Source organism: Telmatherina bonti, assembly GCF_933228915.1.
Source record: "Telmatherina bonti genome assembly, chromosome: 5".
Classification (NCBI taxonomy): Eukaryota; Metazoa; Chordata; class Actinopteri; order Atheriniformes; family Telmatherinidae; genus Telmatherina; species Telmatherina bonti.
In genome coordinates, this window is record NC_136623.1 from 22,846,931 (window position 1) to 22,864,931 (window position 18,001).

The 18,001-nt window shown below is 38.1% G+C and overlaps 3 protein-coding genes across 3 annotated transcripts; all 3 read right to left on the reverse strand.

Moving 5' to 3' along the window:
* Positions 1-1,163: 1,163 nt before the first annotated feature.
* hoxa10b (homeobox A10b) lies at positions 1,164-3,374 on the reverse strand (the record flags this gene model as incomplete). Its single annotated transcript, XM_079241261.1, has 2 exons — positions 1,164-1,811; positions 2,600-3,374. The coding sequence occupies 2 exons, from the start codon at positions 3,372-3,374 to the stop codon at positions 1,537-1,539; spliced, it is 1,050 nt and encodes a 349-aa protein (XP_079097387.1). The 3' UTR covers positions 1,164-1,536.
* Positions 3,375-6,266: 2,892 nt separating this feature from the next.
* Positions 6,267-9,121, reverse strand: hoxa11b (homeobox A11b; the record flags this gene model as incomplete). The annotated part of the gene is given in 3 exon segments (XM_079241433.1): positions 6,267-7,371; positions 8,387-9,106; positions 9,109-9,121. Coding segments are annotated over 3 exon segments (966 nt in total). The 3' UTR covers positions 6,267-7,138.
* Positions 9,122-14,815: 5,694 nt separating this feature from the next.
* Positions 14,816-15,891, reverse strand: hoxa13b (homeobox A13b; the record flags this gene model as incomplete). Its single annotated transcript, XM_079240257.1, has 2 exons — positions 15,231-15,891; positions 14,816-15,054 (listed from the first exon to the last, which is right to left on the reverse strand). The coding sequence occupies exons 1-2, from the start codon at positions 15,862-15,864 to the stop codon at positions 14,816-14,818; spliced, it is 873 nt and encodes a 290-aa protein (XP_079096383.1). The 5' UTR covers positions 15,865-15,891.
* Positions 15,892-18,001: the final 2,110 nt, after the last annotated feature.

An 18,001-nucleotide genomic window follows, 5' to 3' on the forward strand; every position in this document is an offset into this window, starting at 1 on the left:
CAGACTGCAATGATCATAACCGAGGCCTTGTCTGTCCTCTCTTCTTCTTCTGGTCTCATACAAGTGTCCATAGTTTGTATTTTTTTTCCTCTTCTTTCTGTGATTATCTCCTCTCTCTTTGGGTGTGTGTGTGTGTGTGTGTGTGTGTGTGTGTGTGTGTGTGTGTGTGTGTGTGTGTGTGTGTGTGTGTGTGTGTGTGTGTGTGTGTGTGTGTTTGTGTCTTAAATAAAACGCAACCAACTTTACTGACGCATCATATTATTTCCTAGCCTACTTAAAAGTTGAAATGTACAGAAAAAATAATGAAAAAGTCAAGCATCTTGTCCCACTTGCTGTATTTGGAATTTATTTGAAGCTATTAGTATGAACATTTTAGTTCATGCAGTCAAATATACATATACATATATATATATATATATATATATATATATATATATATATATATATATATATATATATATATATATATATATATATATATATATATATATATATATAATTTCCTGATAGCCTGAAGGTGGTGGTTTTGTGTTGGCTATAAAAATACAAAAACAATACACAGATCCCAACAACATAACACTAAAACACACAGCGCGGAGTTATGGCAAAAACTTTTATCTGTGTTGTTCGGATAAATGTGTAGTTTATCAATATAATTAATCAGCAGCATAAAGTTTAGAGAGAAAAAAAAGTGGTTTTAAATACGCAAAAACCTCATAATTTAATTTTAGATTCAACAATGAAACTATTTTCCTTTTTCTTTTATGTGAAGCACTTTAAGTTGCATTTGCTGGAAATAATTAAATTACGTGTTTACTAGTCTGTTCCACAAAAGATTTGTTTTTGGTTTTCCCATCAGACTGACAACCTAAAGATGTCTGTATAAAATAGTATTGAAAGAAATCACTTCTTGTGCTAATGCGTAACATTTGAGTCTGAGTTTTTAGAAAAAAAGGAACAGCAGCGTGCTAGCAGCTCTCTCACGTCTATTACAGACTTAAACTATGGAGGACATCACATTTAACAACTGCAATAATATTTACTGCACACAAAGCGTGATCACGGAGGCATTTGCACTTGTACCTGTGCCAGCTTTAGGATATAAACACCACACAGCTCAAGGTCTGCAAACAAAACGAGACGTCTGCGGTTATAGGGGATGGTTTTATTTATCTGGCCAACAAAATGTACAAATATTCACCATACCTCGTGGGGCTCCTTAACTGTCACATAAGGCCCTAAGTGTAACACAAGTATCCCAAAGGCGAATCCAGCATGCAACTTCCTGAATGAATATACAGTATGTACAAGCCTCAAGCTTTCAAACATTGTGGTCACATTCTTAACATCTGAAATGGATCAATGTTACATGTGTAACGATGTATAAATATACAAGTCCACGACTAAATAAATCAGACGTGAAAAATGAAACCTTTGAACGACAACAATCAATAAGTTAGCAGTAGTGTCCAGCTGGGTGGGGGGCTCTGCACAGGCGTCCTTGCTTGGTGAAGGAGGGAGTCTTTGGTGACCAGCTCATGAGAAACTGAAGCTGGTGGAGAGCTCTCGGGTCCTGTTCTCCCGGCTCATTTTTTTCAGTTTCATCCTCCTGTTCTGGAACCAGATCTTGACTTGCCTGTCGGTGAGATGCACGCTGCGGCTGATCTCCAGGCGACGCTCCCTTGTCAAGTACATGTTGAAGAGAAATTCCTTCTCCAGCTCCAGAGTCTGATGCTTGGTGTAGGGACAGCGCTTCTTTCTGCCGCTCTTAGCTGTGAGCCAGTTGGCCGTACTGTCCATTTTCCCATCTCCTACAAGCACATTCACCCAAAGTATTAATTAGAGCAACTGTGACAGAGACATTTAAACTATGTAATCAAAACTGATTGTACGTTAGATATTAAACTAAAGCATTTCCAAAACGGATCAAAATGATTATATATATATATATATATATATATATATATATATATATATATATATATATATATATATATATATATATATATATATATACTATTTTACTCTTTAACGCAAAAACGCCAGAAACAAGTTTGCCCAGTTTCTTGCTCAGCTATAAATTGCAGAAGCCAGAGGTCATTTTTACTTTCATTCTGTCTCAAAACCTATATTTGCAGTCATATAAAACCATAACGAGGTCTGCAGTATTTGACGAGGGAGTACTCAAATGAAATTGTGAACAGAATAATCAGCTTAAGTTGATCGGTGTCTTTTTGGGGCGATAATCGAGAGCGATAATAATAAACATGTTAAGTTTCACCTTGTATTTATCACTGTTAATATTAATAACGGAGCCATTTAAAATGACTTTTAAGCAAAGCACAACTAAAGAGGCCCTGGTTTCATTTCAAAAGCGCAAATATGATCTTCGGCTTTGATTGGGTCAAACAATTTTATCTAATCCCAAATAGACCTGCAGGCGCCTGATTCACCAAACTATCACCCTCTTCCTGATGTATTTCAATTGTAGTATGAATTTTTAGGCCTTTAAACACTTAACATTTCTGTTACCCCACCCACCCCCCTAAAATCTTTCTATTACTGCATCATGGTTCTGCAGTTGCTGTCAGCTCTTCACCTTTTATGGGCTTTTCTGTACATTCCGCCCGACATGTCTCAGCTGGTTCTGGGGAGGATAACCTTTCCGAAGAGAGTCGGCTGTCCTCCTCCCTAGCAGAGGCGCACAGCACAGAGACAGGCGCCTCCTCGTGGTTCTCTCTGCGCTCCGGTTCCGCAGAGGCAGCCGGCGGCTGGGAGGATTGTCCATCCAAGCGAGCAGGTCGTTGCAGAGTAAAACGATTCATGTCTGGTTGCACATCGTGATAAAGTCTCGAGGTTGTGTATGTCTGAGACAGGCGGAAGTAGCCGGGGACTGGCACGGAGCTGCCAGTAACGGGACATGATGTAGTCGAATAAGATATTTCATCTAGTGTCGCGCCTTCGGGACATTTGTCAGACTCGTAAAGGCAACACGCGCTCTCCTCTTTTATACTCGGTGAGAATGAACATTGAGCCAAATGCTGGCCGCTGGACTGCCCCACCCGGCAGGGTCTCGACGGCTCCAGCCACGTTTCCATCCCCTGAACATAGGGAGCAGAGGGGAGTAGCACGCTTTGCGTCGTCGGCTCGTTGCGCTTACCGATCGCTGGGAAACAAGAGCCACCGGAGAGTCCATATGAATATTCCGGCACCGATGGCAAATACAGGCTGTTGCTTTGGTAATACGAACCGCCGTCGGTTCTCAGGTTGATTAAGGAGTCCACGAAAAATGAATTTCCAGCTTGGTTGTTGGAACATGACATCGTTGTGGTGTAATTTGACGGTGGATGAAGATAGCCCTTTCTTGCTGACATTTCTTGTGCAAAACATTGCTGAATAATTACTGATACTCACGCTTCTCACTGAAGTCTGCAGCCAATTAAAACACCAGAAGATTTCAGACTCCTCCCAGTTTGAGCAGCCAACTCCACTGTGTCACATATTTTGTTTAAGGCCAAGCAAAGAGAAAACTGAGAGGAATTTATTCTGACCAAAATTCAGGGGAAAAAAAGAAAAAAGACATGTCCTTAGAATGATCACTGGAGCCTCTGTAAACTTCACCACAACAAAACCTGTCTCACACCGAAGTTGTTGAAAGCTGTCCCTCACAATTATGTACAGTGCACTGCTTTACAGCCAGTTTTACAACACTGTAAAAATGAAGGGTTGCAGAGGTGCCTCCAGGAATCTCAGGATGCATCAGAGATCCAAAATCTCCTCTGTTGCATTGTGATAAAAGAAGTCTCCACCCACGTGTTGCTCTGAGAACCATTATTAACTTCCGTTTTAAAAGTTTCATGGACACAATGTTGAAAGTGTTTTACAGCTTGTTGTAGACTACAACTGTACTTTCCAAAGCGAAATCAATGGCGCAAGGGCCATGGAGCTTTTCTCACTGTGATGTGAACATTGTGGCAGCAGATACAGAGTCACAACCATTTTTTCAGTGAAGGCGCTGAGTATTTATAAAAGGGACATGTGGGAACACTGGATCTATGGAGCCACGACTGAACAATGCTCTGGAGCAACGTTAACATGACTGAGAGGGAATTACTGCATTACGGAATGGTTTACATTAGAACTTTTTATCTTGTGTCTTTAAAGAGCCAGTGGGAATTTGTACGAATTTCCTCATGATTTGGAAAAAGCAACCTGTTGAGGAAACACACACACACACACACACACTCCAATGCCAATAACCACATGAAGTTGAAGATTTCACTTTTCTTTGCATTTATTTATTTATTTATTATAATACTAGGGCATTTAAATCAGTTTCCGATTAATTTCTGGTTCGAAAAAGCACGTGCATGAAGAAATATATATTTCAATAAATACTTTAAGTATGAATAAATAAATAAATAAATAATTTTTTTATTTTTTTTTTTTTTAACATTTATCAAATTTCTTACACAGCACCTTGCACGGATCTACATGTACAAGCTGGTATTTCTGAGATCATTTGAAACGACTTATAACGTTTTTAAACAGTATCTCTCATTTGCAAATGACATGCAGAAATGTCTGACGAAGAAAACACGGCCACTGAGGTTGGTGTTTATAACACATGTCTTCAGATATAGGTCAGCCAAAAAAATGCCTCCGGAGATGGGATTTACCCTGAAATACAGCATCGGTTACGTCTATCTCCTTTTAACTGTGAAGCCATAAAGACAAGAAATCAGAGCCAAGGGTTTATGAATAACCATTTTATATGGCATCAAGCTCCAGCAGTCAATGAATGAAAATATCCAGTAACTCCCACACCAGATTATTCCATGTCACGTTTCAGCACTGTGCGTTTGCTGTTCTTTTATTAACATAGCCTTATGCTGATTCACATAAAACATGACATTTTATGACGACTTTTTTCAATTAATTTATTACTATTATTATTATTTTAGGAAATATCGCCTTGAATAAAAATCCATTCATTTTGTCTCTGACATGGCAGACTCAGTCGCACACAAAGGCGCACGCCTATACTATAGGCTAATGGTATCAAAGTAAAAAGGCAGCAACAGAAAACCTAAAATGTCTTTTTTTTCCTCTCTATTTTTAGTGTAAATCTAACTGAACTTTACTAAACGATGAAAGACTTTGAAATGCCAAAAATAATGATTAAAAAAAAGACATTTGTAATTCTATATATCCTATACACTGCACGTGATTAACAAAGAAGCAAACATCTCAATAGTAAGATTTCTTCTGGTGGCCTTCTGGTACTGCTTTCATTAAATCATAACGCCTGAATCTGGGAAGATATTCTCTTAAATCAGGCACACAAAAAAATACCTTATAGTAAAATGCACATGATAACATTTCTGTGCCTACCTCTACGAAATCCTGAGGTGGAAACATATTCTAAAGCAGCTCATCGGTGAGTCAAACTTCTTTTATATCGCAATTCACGGCAATGACATTGATCTGATGAGCGCCACCCAGTGGGAACAGACGGACAGGCCTGCCAAACAACACGAAGTGAACATTCCCACCGCAGCAAGATGCAACAACAAATGACGAAGGAAGGGTCCGTGAACACCCGTTTAAATGTTCTCAGCTTTTCGGCCCCCCTAAGTCACAGTTAATAACCTTGGTCTCAGACACTTTATTGCACTACACTCCAAATGCTCCAGACGAATCCGCCTTTTATGACCAAGTTACTGGAGCAACTGGGAGGATGTGCAGCAATCAAAAGCCGAATTCCTGCGAGCCTCACAGGATGCACAGTGTAAGGAAGGCACCAGGACCCTTATTTGCTTATGACAGGCCATTCAAGTTGTTTTAGGGGGCTGGTGGTCGATATAAAGCCACTTGAACCCAGTGTTTTGTCCTTTTTCCAATTCTTATCCTGTAGACTTAAATAAATAACTTTATTTTAAGAGGGTTGGAATAAAACACTTCCGATTACGAATAAATGGTTATTCATCATTAATAGTAATGGTCATTTCTGGTTTCTCTGTCTCTTTATTTATAAAACACCTCTAAATGAACCTGCTGTCTTTTAACACCTTTCATTGGGGGATACAACATCTGACACGCACGATCTGAGATCAGGCAACAGGCATTTGTGGGATCTAAATGCATCAAAACAAGTGATGAATACGTTTCCATCAGAGCTAACAGGCATGATAGGTCAAAATCAGCTTTTCTGCCCCGCCCCCCCCCCCTCTCTCTCTCTCTCCACAAATGAATGGACCCTTTGTAATGGATATCAAATAAAAATGGCAAAGTATCTTATTTCTAGATACGTGGAGATTACAAAGTGTCACACTCATACCATGGTATTTGATACGGCCCACGTGCTGGTATTTAAAAGAAAACATGGGATTATATCATACTGGGAGATTTCCACTTTTATAAGCGGTTTGTCCTTTGGATGAAGTTAGAAAATAATCCAACTTTATGGTCCAGTGCTAAACAAACCACATACTGAGAGTAAAGTAAAGACGTTAAATATACCTACTTAAATACAAAAGCTTATCTAATTTGTATCACATTAAAACTTAAAGAATTTTCAAAACATGAAACCACCCGATCGCCGCCTACAATGTTACAATGAGATCTGTTTTAGGTCCAGGACAAATAAAAAGAGTTAAAAGTAAGTGGAGTTGGCTGCGCACGATAACCGAAAGTCAAATGTAAAAAAGAAAAAGAAATATGACAAATGGATTGATGTAGAAAGTTCTGGTACGCTGAAAGAAGTCATTGCGTTTAAGTACGCAAATTTGGTAAATATTTTTTTAATTGTAAAGGAAGGGAAGAAAAACTACTAAAAAAAACAAACAAACAAAAAAACACGATACATTAAGTGTGAACGTGAATCCAGACACATCTGATTTTCTGTATTTAAAACTACACACGTCCCCATTTTATTGTAGGCCTATGAATAATAATAATAATAATAATAATAATAATAATAATAATAATAATAATAATAATAATAATAATAATAATAATAATAATAATAAATTGAATTTAAAATAATTGATTGTTTTTTTAAGTCCTCTTGCAAATGACGATGATGTGTAATCTGGATGATGGGGTGCTTAACAGCAGTCTTTGCACAGTTTTCTTTTTATAGCAGGGGGTTTGTGGTGTAGTATTGTAAACGGTCTCTGTTTAGTTTCTTTTCTTTCATCCTCCTGTTTTGAAACCAGATTTTGACTTGGCGATCTGTCAGATTGAGCATCCGCGAGAGCTGCAGACGTTTCTCTTTGTTGATGTAAACGCTGAAAAAGAACTCCCTCTCCAGCTCCCTGATCTGATACTTGGAGTATGGACACCTCTTCTTGCGAGTCCTCTGGCCACCTGAAACACAATGAAAAGTCAAAGTTCTCCTCGTTAGCTATTACAGACACATTGCAACATGATGAAATCAGTAGGCTATTTCTTGCACTCCAGCAGCATTGGCGGTCTGGCTACAAGAGCTTTGGAGTTCAAGTGTCCCCCCCCCCAATGAAGGCCTGCATGAGCAACATTTGTAAACAAAGACTGCGCTCGATGGAGCACTGGACATGAAAAATTCAGTGTAATTATGACAACTCCATGAAATTTGATAAAAGTAAAAAAAAATAAATAAAAAAAAGACTGGCATACTTTTAAATAGTGGGTGCGTGAGCCTAAATCCAAAAGGGTTGTATCAAATGTCTGTTGCGCTTTTTACTGTCTGCTCAAGGTTTCAGTGTGAAGAGCTGCTATTTTATATTTAGACAAGCAAAATCTGCTATGGAGAGCTGTTGAACTTTAATTCCTGCAGCCAATGAATTTGTAAATATTTATCCGAGGAGGCAAAGCTGGAGCCAAACTTGTGTCGAAAGTTAGACTGAAATGCCTCAATAGCCCATTTTAATTCGCATAAAATCAACCACAAGGCCAAATCCTACCAATACCATCAAAATGACTCAAAAAGTAATCATAAATACAAGAATAAAACAAGAATAAAAGATCTAGGGTGTAGGCTACTTCAACATTTAATGCTTGTGCTATGATGCTGTTGTAACGCCAAACTACTTACAGGAAGAAATAAAAACTGTTTTGCTTATAAATGTTTTTACAGGGTAATTACACAAGGCAATGTAAGTGTACGCTACTAGAGTGAAAAGTAGATTTCCTATTTAAAATCTTGAAAACAAGCTTAACGCCAAAGTCTTCACGGCCAATTTCAACCCCGAGCACGTGATCTTGTAGTTTATAACATACTTTTGTTATAGGGGTAAATCTGCAGCCCCTCCATAAACCTAACGTGCTTATAAAACTGCATATAAAAGGCTTTAAGAGCAACGTGCTAGATTTTTCTCGTCGCATGAAAAGCAGGTTGACTTACTGCTGCCTCTGCTCTGTTTCTCGTCGCTGTTGCCGGAGGACGACTTCGGGCTGCAGCTCTCCGCCGTGTCTGATCCCGGGTTCACTGGAGCGGGGCTTGCTCTGCCTTGTCTGTCCGTATCTGTCGTTTGCGCTGTCGGCGTGCTGCTACCTTCCGAGCCGCCGTAGGCAGTGTCGAAAAACTGATCAAACGCCTGAGGCAGGACCCCGTTTCTGCCAACGCTGCCACAGAACCCGGGAGTCGGGTTGGAGCTGGATTGGCTGGCGCTGGAGCTCCCTTTCACCGGGATCTCTCCCCCCCGGGAGGTCGGGCTCACCCAGCTGTCCCTGTGTACGATGTCCTCAGCATAGCAGTGAGATAGGCTCCCCCTGCTGTGGTGCCATTTACTTGAAGTCTCAATGCCATAGTCTCTGAAAGCCACATCTCTAACGGATGGGACCTGTGGCAGGGCTGAGGACTGGTAGGAGTATGTCATGGGGCAGGAGGACTGACTCTGGGTTAAATAATGAGGGAGACCCGAGAAGTCGGCTCCGGACATGTAGTAAGTGCAGCTCGGTAAATACATACTGGAGCCTGAAATCCGTTCATCAAAATCCATATTCTGCTGTTGGAAAGCTTCTATGATAATCCTCGCATTGTTCCGCTGCGACGCTGCGCTCCAGTCACTTTGAGGCAGACTGGTGGAGCAGAAATCCTTAGACGTACAAGCTGACGTGGGGATCCATCTCTATCCATTCCTGAGGGCCAAAACCATGTGACCATTGGCATAATATGACAGATAGCCTACGTCTTAATGTGTAGGCTATATGAGTCAAAGACCTTAGTTATAAAGTCAAAAAGAAAAAATACTAAAGGGATTTTTTTTTGTTTTGTTAAGAACCTATGCCTAAAGCACCTTATTCAAAGTCCTACAGTGAGGTTATTATTATAGGCTAAAGTTTGTATCACGTTGCATCAGGTTTCAGACTATAGATTATCACATGACATGGTGGAAAAAAGAGAATTACACCCCGTTTCATGCTAAGCTAACTTTACTTTTCATTTTAAGTTTTTCTACATTTAAGTTCGTTTGTAAATCTAACCCTCACCTTAACCCTAACCTTAACCTCAAAGTGGACGTCTGAAGAGGAACATCACATTTTTAACCTCGCCATTTATGATCTGCATGCATCCAGGGATTAGTCTGTGTCAAAGGACTTGTTGAGTTTCACACAACAAACCAAACTGTATGGCAGCGCCACTCATGCATAAATTAATACTGAATATGTGTCATTTTCTTCTGTGGCGCTGAACAGCCCTAATTATATCACATTTCTCTGAGCATTTCGTATCACCCCACTGGCTATATATAGACCAATCTAGTGGTGGAGCAATGCGAGTCACGGTGTCAGGCTTTACTGCAGTAACAAAAAGACAATGGACTGCAAAGGCAGGCTTGTTATCTTCTTTGTTGTTTGGAATAGCATATTCTGAATCAGTAAAAGCACACCGTCTCTTCTGCATGCTCATTCTACGTCCTTGATATCTGTATTTTGAACAGTCAACGTAGATGAGATGAAGTTCAGATAGAAGTGGAGATTAATTTAATCCATTTGCTTCATCTCAAATGAAAAGATCAGCGATGCGCCAATCACGACAAAGCTTGCGTTTTACGTTCATCTCCGACGTTCATGAGCGACGAATGATGGAAGAATTTGCCAAATTGGCTCCAGTCTTTGCATCGCTCTCTCCGTCTTTGTGACTCTCAATATACACATTTAGACACGCACTTTTTCCCTCTCTCTGATCCATTATCATTTCTCATGATTCTGAGAGGGCATCTTGCGTCACAAATCTTTTTTCGCGATTTTAGAATTAAACCCAAATACGCAATTTGCAGTGGAAAAAAAAACTAGTAGAAACAGTAAAGTTAACTTCATACTGGTCTGTTTGACTTCAGCGGATTTCTAACGATTGTGTGAGTTGAACTGTTTATCATGTCAGTGACAAAATAGTCTACAAATGTATGAATAATGGAATTTGTGGTTCTTTTATCAGTTATTCCTCGGTGTCTATATCAGTTTTTAAGTCATTTAATTCAGAATAAATTTCAAGCGCTGCAAGATACGTTTATAAATATGTAAATTTACACGAGAAACATAACTAAGAAGTTGCAACATTATGGCTGCATGTAAACAAAATTCTGCTCTTGTGATTTATCGTAGGCTATTATTCAATAAAATCTTGGGTGGTTAAAATAATTTCCTTTATACCACTTGAATATACAAAATTGACACGATTTATAATAATGTAGGCAAAAAAAAAGACGCTTTGGTGTTGTTATTGAAGCTTCCATAACAAAACTCTGCAACATGAGCTCACTGAAGACGTCGGATTGTTCCACTGAGATGGTTGAGGGGGAAAGATCTTCAGGTGTGCAGCTGGCAGCTCGTGCAGAGTATAGTAAGAGTTTAAACATTACAGTAGGCTACAAAAAACTTTAGTATATGGTTTATATAAAGTGTTTTCTCTGTTTTACAGATTTTTAAGTAACCCCTTGTGGAGAAATGTGGTGTAGTTTAACTGCGCAAAAAGCTGTGCGCGTTTGGGTTCCTGCCTCATTTCACAAGTTTACATGAAAGGTGCGGAATTAAATTCTTTTAGCACCTCCATCGTATTTGTGGTCCAAAATCCACGTAGCAGTGTGTATAAGATGATGTTTAAACTAATTTTAAAATGTCGTTGATTTAAACAGTGCTGGACAGCCTTACTGCATCAAACGAATCAAAACAGTTTTTTTTTTTCAAGTTAAGTTACGTCTTGTTTGTATATTAACGCAACTGGAGTCAGCAACACAGCATCAGCATGTTTTAGAGCTGCGCTTTGAAATCAGATTATGGTGAAACTCTTTGTTTAGATTTAAATAATCGTCTTCAAAGAAAACTGACCTAGTAGAAACTAAATGGCAAAATATTTCACTTCTCCTTTGCAATATTGTGGGGATTTTAAGTGGAAGTTTACAAATGAACTACATCAGATGAATTTTTCAATGAGCTCAAACGGGAACAATTAGGTTGCAAAAATGTTAAATAAGAAACTCAGAGGTCCTCGCGATAAAAGAAACGTGGAGAGAGAAAAAAGAGGTAAATAAATAAAAAAAAGGTTTGATAGCTGAGAATTTTATTTCGTTTTTAAACATATCAACACACTGAAACCTTTAAGGAATTGCCAAATAAAGTGGAGCCATCTATAGAAACAGGAGTCCTGTAATTCTGCTGATGCAGCTTACATAGGTTGCTCAGCTCAAGAGCAACATATAAATGAGCATAAAGGCTACATATATATATATATATATATATATATATATATATATATATATATGGTATGTTGGTTTGTTTAGGTAGGCCTCGTAGATAATGTCAACAACACAAAATGTGGAATACTCAAAAGGCTCCAAAATTGAGCCCAAAATTGGTTATATGCGTTTACATTTTGAATGACGGGAAACTCCAAAAGTAGCGGACACAATTCAGATATGTTGGAAAACACACGAGGATGGAGGGGATGGAAGCAGGTGTTAGACTGAAGTGCATTTACAAAGGAAATCGAGCCCAATCGGATCAATGGGTTTGGTCCAAGAACGTCTAGCTGTTGTTTTGAATGATAAAAGTGTCTGAATGTGCTGTCTGTGAACACGGATACATTCAGTTATCTATAACCGGAGGGGAATGTTGTCAATGCCAGCTCCAATGAAAAAAAACAACAACTTTTTTTTGTCATTTAATCGTATCTTAATATAATGATTCACCTCCCAGATGTTCTATATGCAACTGCATCATCAAGATATTTTGTCTGAAGTCCACTGCAGAAAAACGTCATCCACTCAAAAAGAAACTCACAAAATATAAATGAATCAAAGTAAATAGTTGTTTTGTGGTCTTAATTCCCGATATTCCCTTTTATACACGTGAGCATTTAAATTAAACAATAATTTCAATTTCATACTTAAACTTTTACTCTTATACATGCTTTAATCATCATCATGATTATTTATTGGGCTGATACAATGGAGTTCGTCTGCAGCCATGACATTTTTGACATATGATGTAATTAACACTAACACTGACAGAGGGGGGTAATAACACACAGCAACAAGCAGCAACAACCTCAGTTTTGGGGGTTCCCAACAGTGTGAGATTTCTGTCTCCATCTCAAGGTTGATATCGACAAACTTTCGTTTTATTTTCAAAAAGAATCTATAAAATGGATGAGTAGCCTTTGTGGGTTTGAGGACTATTTGTCCAGAAGAAACACAACATTGAGCAAAAGAAAAAAGCTCCACCATTGTTCGTAAGGGGGGGCTACACATTTGACAGTGAGTCGTCAGGGTGATTCACCACGGGGACCACCTGGTTAATGTAAAAGGTCACTGAAATTATTTTTTGAGGGACATCATTTAGATTTCATATTCATGCATTTTCATTTTCGTTACTCTTATTTATATATATATATATATATATATATATATATATATATATATATATATATATATATATATATATATATATATATATATATATATATATATATATATATATATATATATATATATATATATATATATATATATATATATATATATATATATATATATATATATATATATATATATATATAAGTAACCTAAATATGTTGGTTAAATATGGATTAGGCTATATTGTTCAATCGCTGGCAACATAATCAATAAGTTTTGAAATGCACTTACCTAAAATATGCTAGAACAGTAGTAATCTGTAACTTTACTTTTTAACGAATAAAATATCCGTTTTCATGAGTGACCAAGAAATGAAAATAACTCGCCTGAAAGAATGATCCAAGTCTATCCATTTAAAGAAATAATAATAGACTATTATTTACCACAATAAAGTGCCACCATTATAACTGATAAATTTGAACCAAAATTGTATAATATTCTACAAGGTGTTATATAACTGCATTACTGGTAAAGTTACTTTGCCTATACGAAATGTAAATATTTTGCGCTCTTACCTTAATTTTAACAGGCAATATGATGTACATTGCAGACTGGAAAAAACAATGTAAAGCAATAGAAATGTGTTTCTGCTCTTTTTTTTTCTTTCTTTTTCTCGCTCACACACATATCAATTACAGGCTGCAGGGACATCCAAAGTCGGTTCTCGAGGGCCCCTGTTTGACTATTGCTCCAACACACCTGACTCACAACAAATAGATCTATTAAGTTCTGCACAATGACTCATTCATTTAAATCAGATGAATTGGAGCAGGGATACCTGGAAAACCAGCAGGCTTGTGGCCCTCGAGGACCGGAGCTGGACACCCCTGGACTACGTGAAAGGGAAGGGACGGAAACAAGCACGAGACGCTGTACCGATCTACATTCACCACTAGATGGAGATAAACAACTCTGAGTGGCAAGCTTGAAAATATGCTTTTGTTTAGCAGGCCTGTTGGCCTTTTAAACACCTTTCTTATTCTGGTGAATGTTGTAAATGATGATTTTCTTTTTGATAACCTGAAGCTAAATTCAATGTGTTCATTTAAGTAAAAATGAAAAAAAACATGACAAAAACAGTATCTCTCAAACATTTATTGTGAAAAACTTTGGCCACTGCATTTAGAAAAGGATATGGTAGCATTTACACGTTCTAAGAGTCTTAAATATTTCTCTTCTTTTTCTGGAAACTCATTTTAAATGGCAGCGAGGAAAAATGTTTTAAGGCCATTAAGAATTAAGTTATAGTTACAAAAAAGAGTACCAATTTTTAATGTAATGAGTTAAAAACAGGGTCTGAGTTACAACTTATTAGACAGTCTGACAATTGAAAATGTGTTAAATATCTGAATCAGAGTAAAATACAGCAAAAAAAGGCAAATGAGAGAGCTTGTTTTTTCTGTTCTTTTCTTTTTTTTAGTTGGTGATGCATTTCCATTTTTTAATCTCCCGGAAGTTGAATTCAATTGCAGATATGAATTTCCCTGTTCCGTTTTTTTTTAAATAAATTCATATGAATACCTGCATACACCGATCTGTTTGAAGCTATTATTATAAATTAGGATTGGTCACAAAGCCAAAACGTGTTACTGTGACTGATTCATTGCGTCTTTCATTTTTGCATGACTTGTTCGTGTTTTCCAAACGCTCTCGCTTCAAGGCAGAATGTCTTATCATTTGGTGATTATTAAAGCATCCCACGCAGAATCGCCTCAAGCTCCAGACCACTTCCGATCTCCTGTCAACAAGCAGTATCGACTGGTTCCAATTAAAATCAGAGGAGGGAAATGGGTTCAAAATACAGCCGGCTCTGGCGACAGTGAAATCGTTCATATTATAATAAATTATAGCCCAGTTTTTTGGATGAAAGTGCATCCATGTCCGCCTTTCACTTCTTGTTAACAACACCTCCACAGTTAACTGGAACTCTTGAATTTATTGACGATTTTTTTCTCCTTTACGCGCCTGTTCTGAAACCAGATTGTCACTTGTCTCTCTGTCAGATTAGTCTGCGCGGATATCCGTCTCCTTTTGTCCTTGGTGATGAATTTATTGGTGGCATACTCTCTTTCCAGTTCTTTCAGCTGCACCTTGGTATATGGCACACGTTTTTTCCTTCCGCGGCGAATTGAGCTGTCCCCACCACAAATATTGTCTAGGAAAGAAAACGAAAAGATAATAATAATAATAATAATAATAATAATAATAATAATAATAATAATAATAATAATCATCATCATCATCATCATCATCATCATCATCAGGTATTCATTAAGTTTGTTTTTTTTTAAACATACTTGAATTGTCAGGCTTAATTGCATATTTCAATACCTTGCAGTGAGGATTTCCACAGAGGATTTGACTGCGGCTGCTCCTTGGTGCAGTAAACTTGACCACTCCAGCCGTTGGTGATGGTCCATGGCTGGTAGGGCTCCATAGGCAATAAAGACTCGTGTCTTGGCTCGGATGGAGCGCTCAGCGCAGGTACCACGGGCACATCCAAGTAGCTGGGTTGGTAAGGGCCCGAGGAGTAGCTCTGGTAGAAAGCAAATTCTTTCGCCCTGGTGGAAAACTCTTCACCAGAGACCGATGAGTCCATGTACTTATCGCCATAACCAGAGGGCTGCGCGCAAGCTTTAACGCTGCCGTGTGACATCCTACATGGATAATAACTGCTGCTGAAATACCCATAGGGCAAAGACGCATTGGCCGAACTCTGAGTCGCAGAACAGGGGCTGCATTGTTTGCCAGGCTCTCCCATGCCAGATACTGGCACCTCACTCGCAGAATAGGTGGTGCTGGGAGCCAGCGAGGTTGGATGTGCTAACAAATTCCTGCACTGATTTGCAGCAAAGTTGCCTCCAGTAAATCCCTCCATGTTCTTGCTTCTTTCGTCCAACCCGTTGTCGTAGAGGAACATCATCGGGTCAATCCAGTGCGAGTGGAGGAGTAATGAAGCGGTCATAGCATGCCCTACATTGAAACGACCAGCTCTTTTTCAAAATCCCCTCGACTGAGCATGGACAGGGACTCAGTCAGAGTAACGACACCAACACGCCTGAGTACATGAAGATCGCAAGGTTATTGGCCAAGACCAAACACGTGATATGCAAACAAGACGATAAATTTCTAGATTTCTGATAATGTAGATGAGGCTGCATGTTTGAGAAGATACTAAACATCTTGTGAGCTATAAATGTGTGGATGCGCTCTAGTCACTCCTCCCTTCCATTTTCTCTTATCTTGACGTGGATTTTGGCATCTAGATGAAATTGTGAGGTGAAGCCTTTCTGCGTGTCATTCACTGCTGTAAAAGTATCTCTTTTTTGATTATTTCGATAAAAGGCCAAAGCGGCATGAAATGATGTTGAGCTATGAGCAGCGATTTTAGGACCTTATCTTTCAACAAATTGTTTTGGATTTGTTTTATAATTGACATATATTTTCAGAGCAGGTATAAATGCAGAGATTTATTTAATTGTATAACTGAAACGACTGTTTGGTATTATGATGTTATGTTTATTTTAAGACGGTATTTTTTTTACACAAATAAATAAAGCCCACTTACATAATTTGTAGTGAAGTAAAAGGCATGTTAAAATAACCTGGAATAAATTAAGTTACCCTGCTTTTGTCTCGATATATGGTAAACAAGTGTAAATGAAATATGTGTCCATGAAATATAAACGTTGCACATTGTGTTGCCCTCTTCCTTCCGCGGGTTGGACACACGGCTGGAGGCCAAGGTCAAGTTGAAAGCTGCCGTCTCGCCAAAAAGGCTCGAAGTGGCGCAAAATGCCGAGGATGGCATTAAGTCGCCAAATTGGACTTATTTCCAGGGCATAGAACAATAAAATTTTCTGTCCTTTTTTTCTTCCATCAGACTTCGGAAACAAGGAATAAAACAATGATCCCAGAAGAGTGGGAAATTAAACTTTCAAGCCAACCAGAAAGGCAGGATGCATTTTCTACTGGATCCATTTATAAGCAAACACCGAGCTGCAAATGGGCCGTGCATACAAACATTGTAGCACTTGCAGGAGTCCACAGTGCAAAAATAATTAATAATTCTTTAGCACTAAACTACGTAGTAAGCAGCCCTGTTGTCGGAGAAGAGGTGGTAGACAAAAAGGATAAAAACTTTAAAATGAACTTTTCATGCCCCACTTTGTTCCAGATTCCTGTTTTAAGTTGAGACCACAGAGGGAGAAGAATGTAAGCTATACACCAAAATCTATAAGCACCTTTTTATTTTTAATAGAGTTTCCCCACCTTTTGAGGCTATAAATCTTTATGGCCTAAGTTCAGCTTGTAGGCAGGAGCCTTCATTAAAGTGGAAAGAAATTTTTTTTATTCAATTCGTGCCTGTTTTAATTGCGCAGTTCTTTTTCTTTTATTCTTTTATTTATTTTTACTTTTTTCTTTTTAAAGCAGCTGAGTTGCAAAAAAAGGCGAGCTGGCACGACAGGAGGAATTTTGTCCAGAAGTGATTGAAAAAAGTCATTAAAAAAGGTTTTGAGCAAACGATTAAAAAAAAAAAAAGTACCATTTTAATTAAGCCTAATCCTTTTTCTTATTTCTTCAACTGTTAGTGAAGAAAAATAGGTTTGTAATTTTATTCTTAACTGTCAGCACATTAAAACACACATAATGGCACACTTAACATTGACATTTAATGATATTGAAGGCACTGACGCACAACTACAGCAAACTGAACATTTGAAACTATAATGTGAAACTATGATGTTTACTAAAGTAATTCCAGTGAATGCTGGTACCGACCATGGTGCTGCTAATTAAAATCAAATGTTAAACGAGGTTTCACGCAACTAATGTAAATTTACAACCAAAATGCTCCCATTTATGGCTTTAAAACATTTCGAACATAAACACTTTACTAAATAAGACGATGGAGGAATTTAATGAAATTTTAATGACACGGTTGTTCAAAAAGGGCTAGTTTATCTACATTTTGACAATGGTTTTCTAAACATGGCAAATTTCATCTGTGGTTTAATAATTTCACATTGCAAAGCGAAAACGAGCCAACTTTATGTCATTGGGACGTATAAAAACGTTTTCCCCAAAACAGAATACGAATT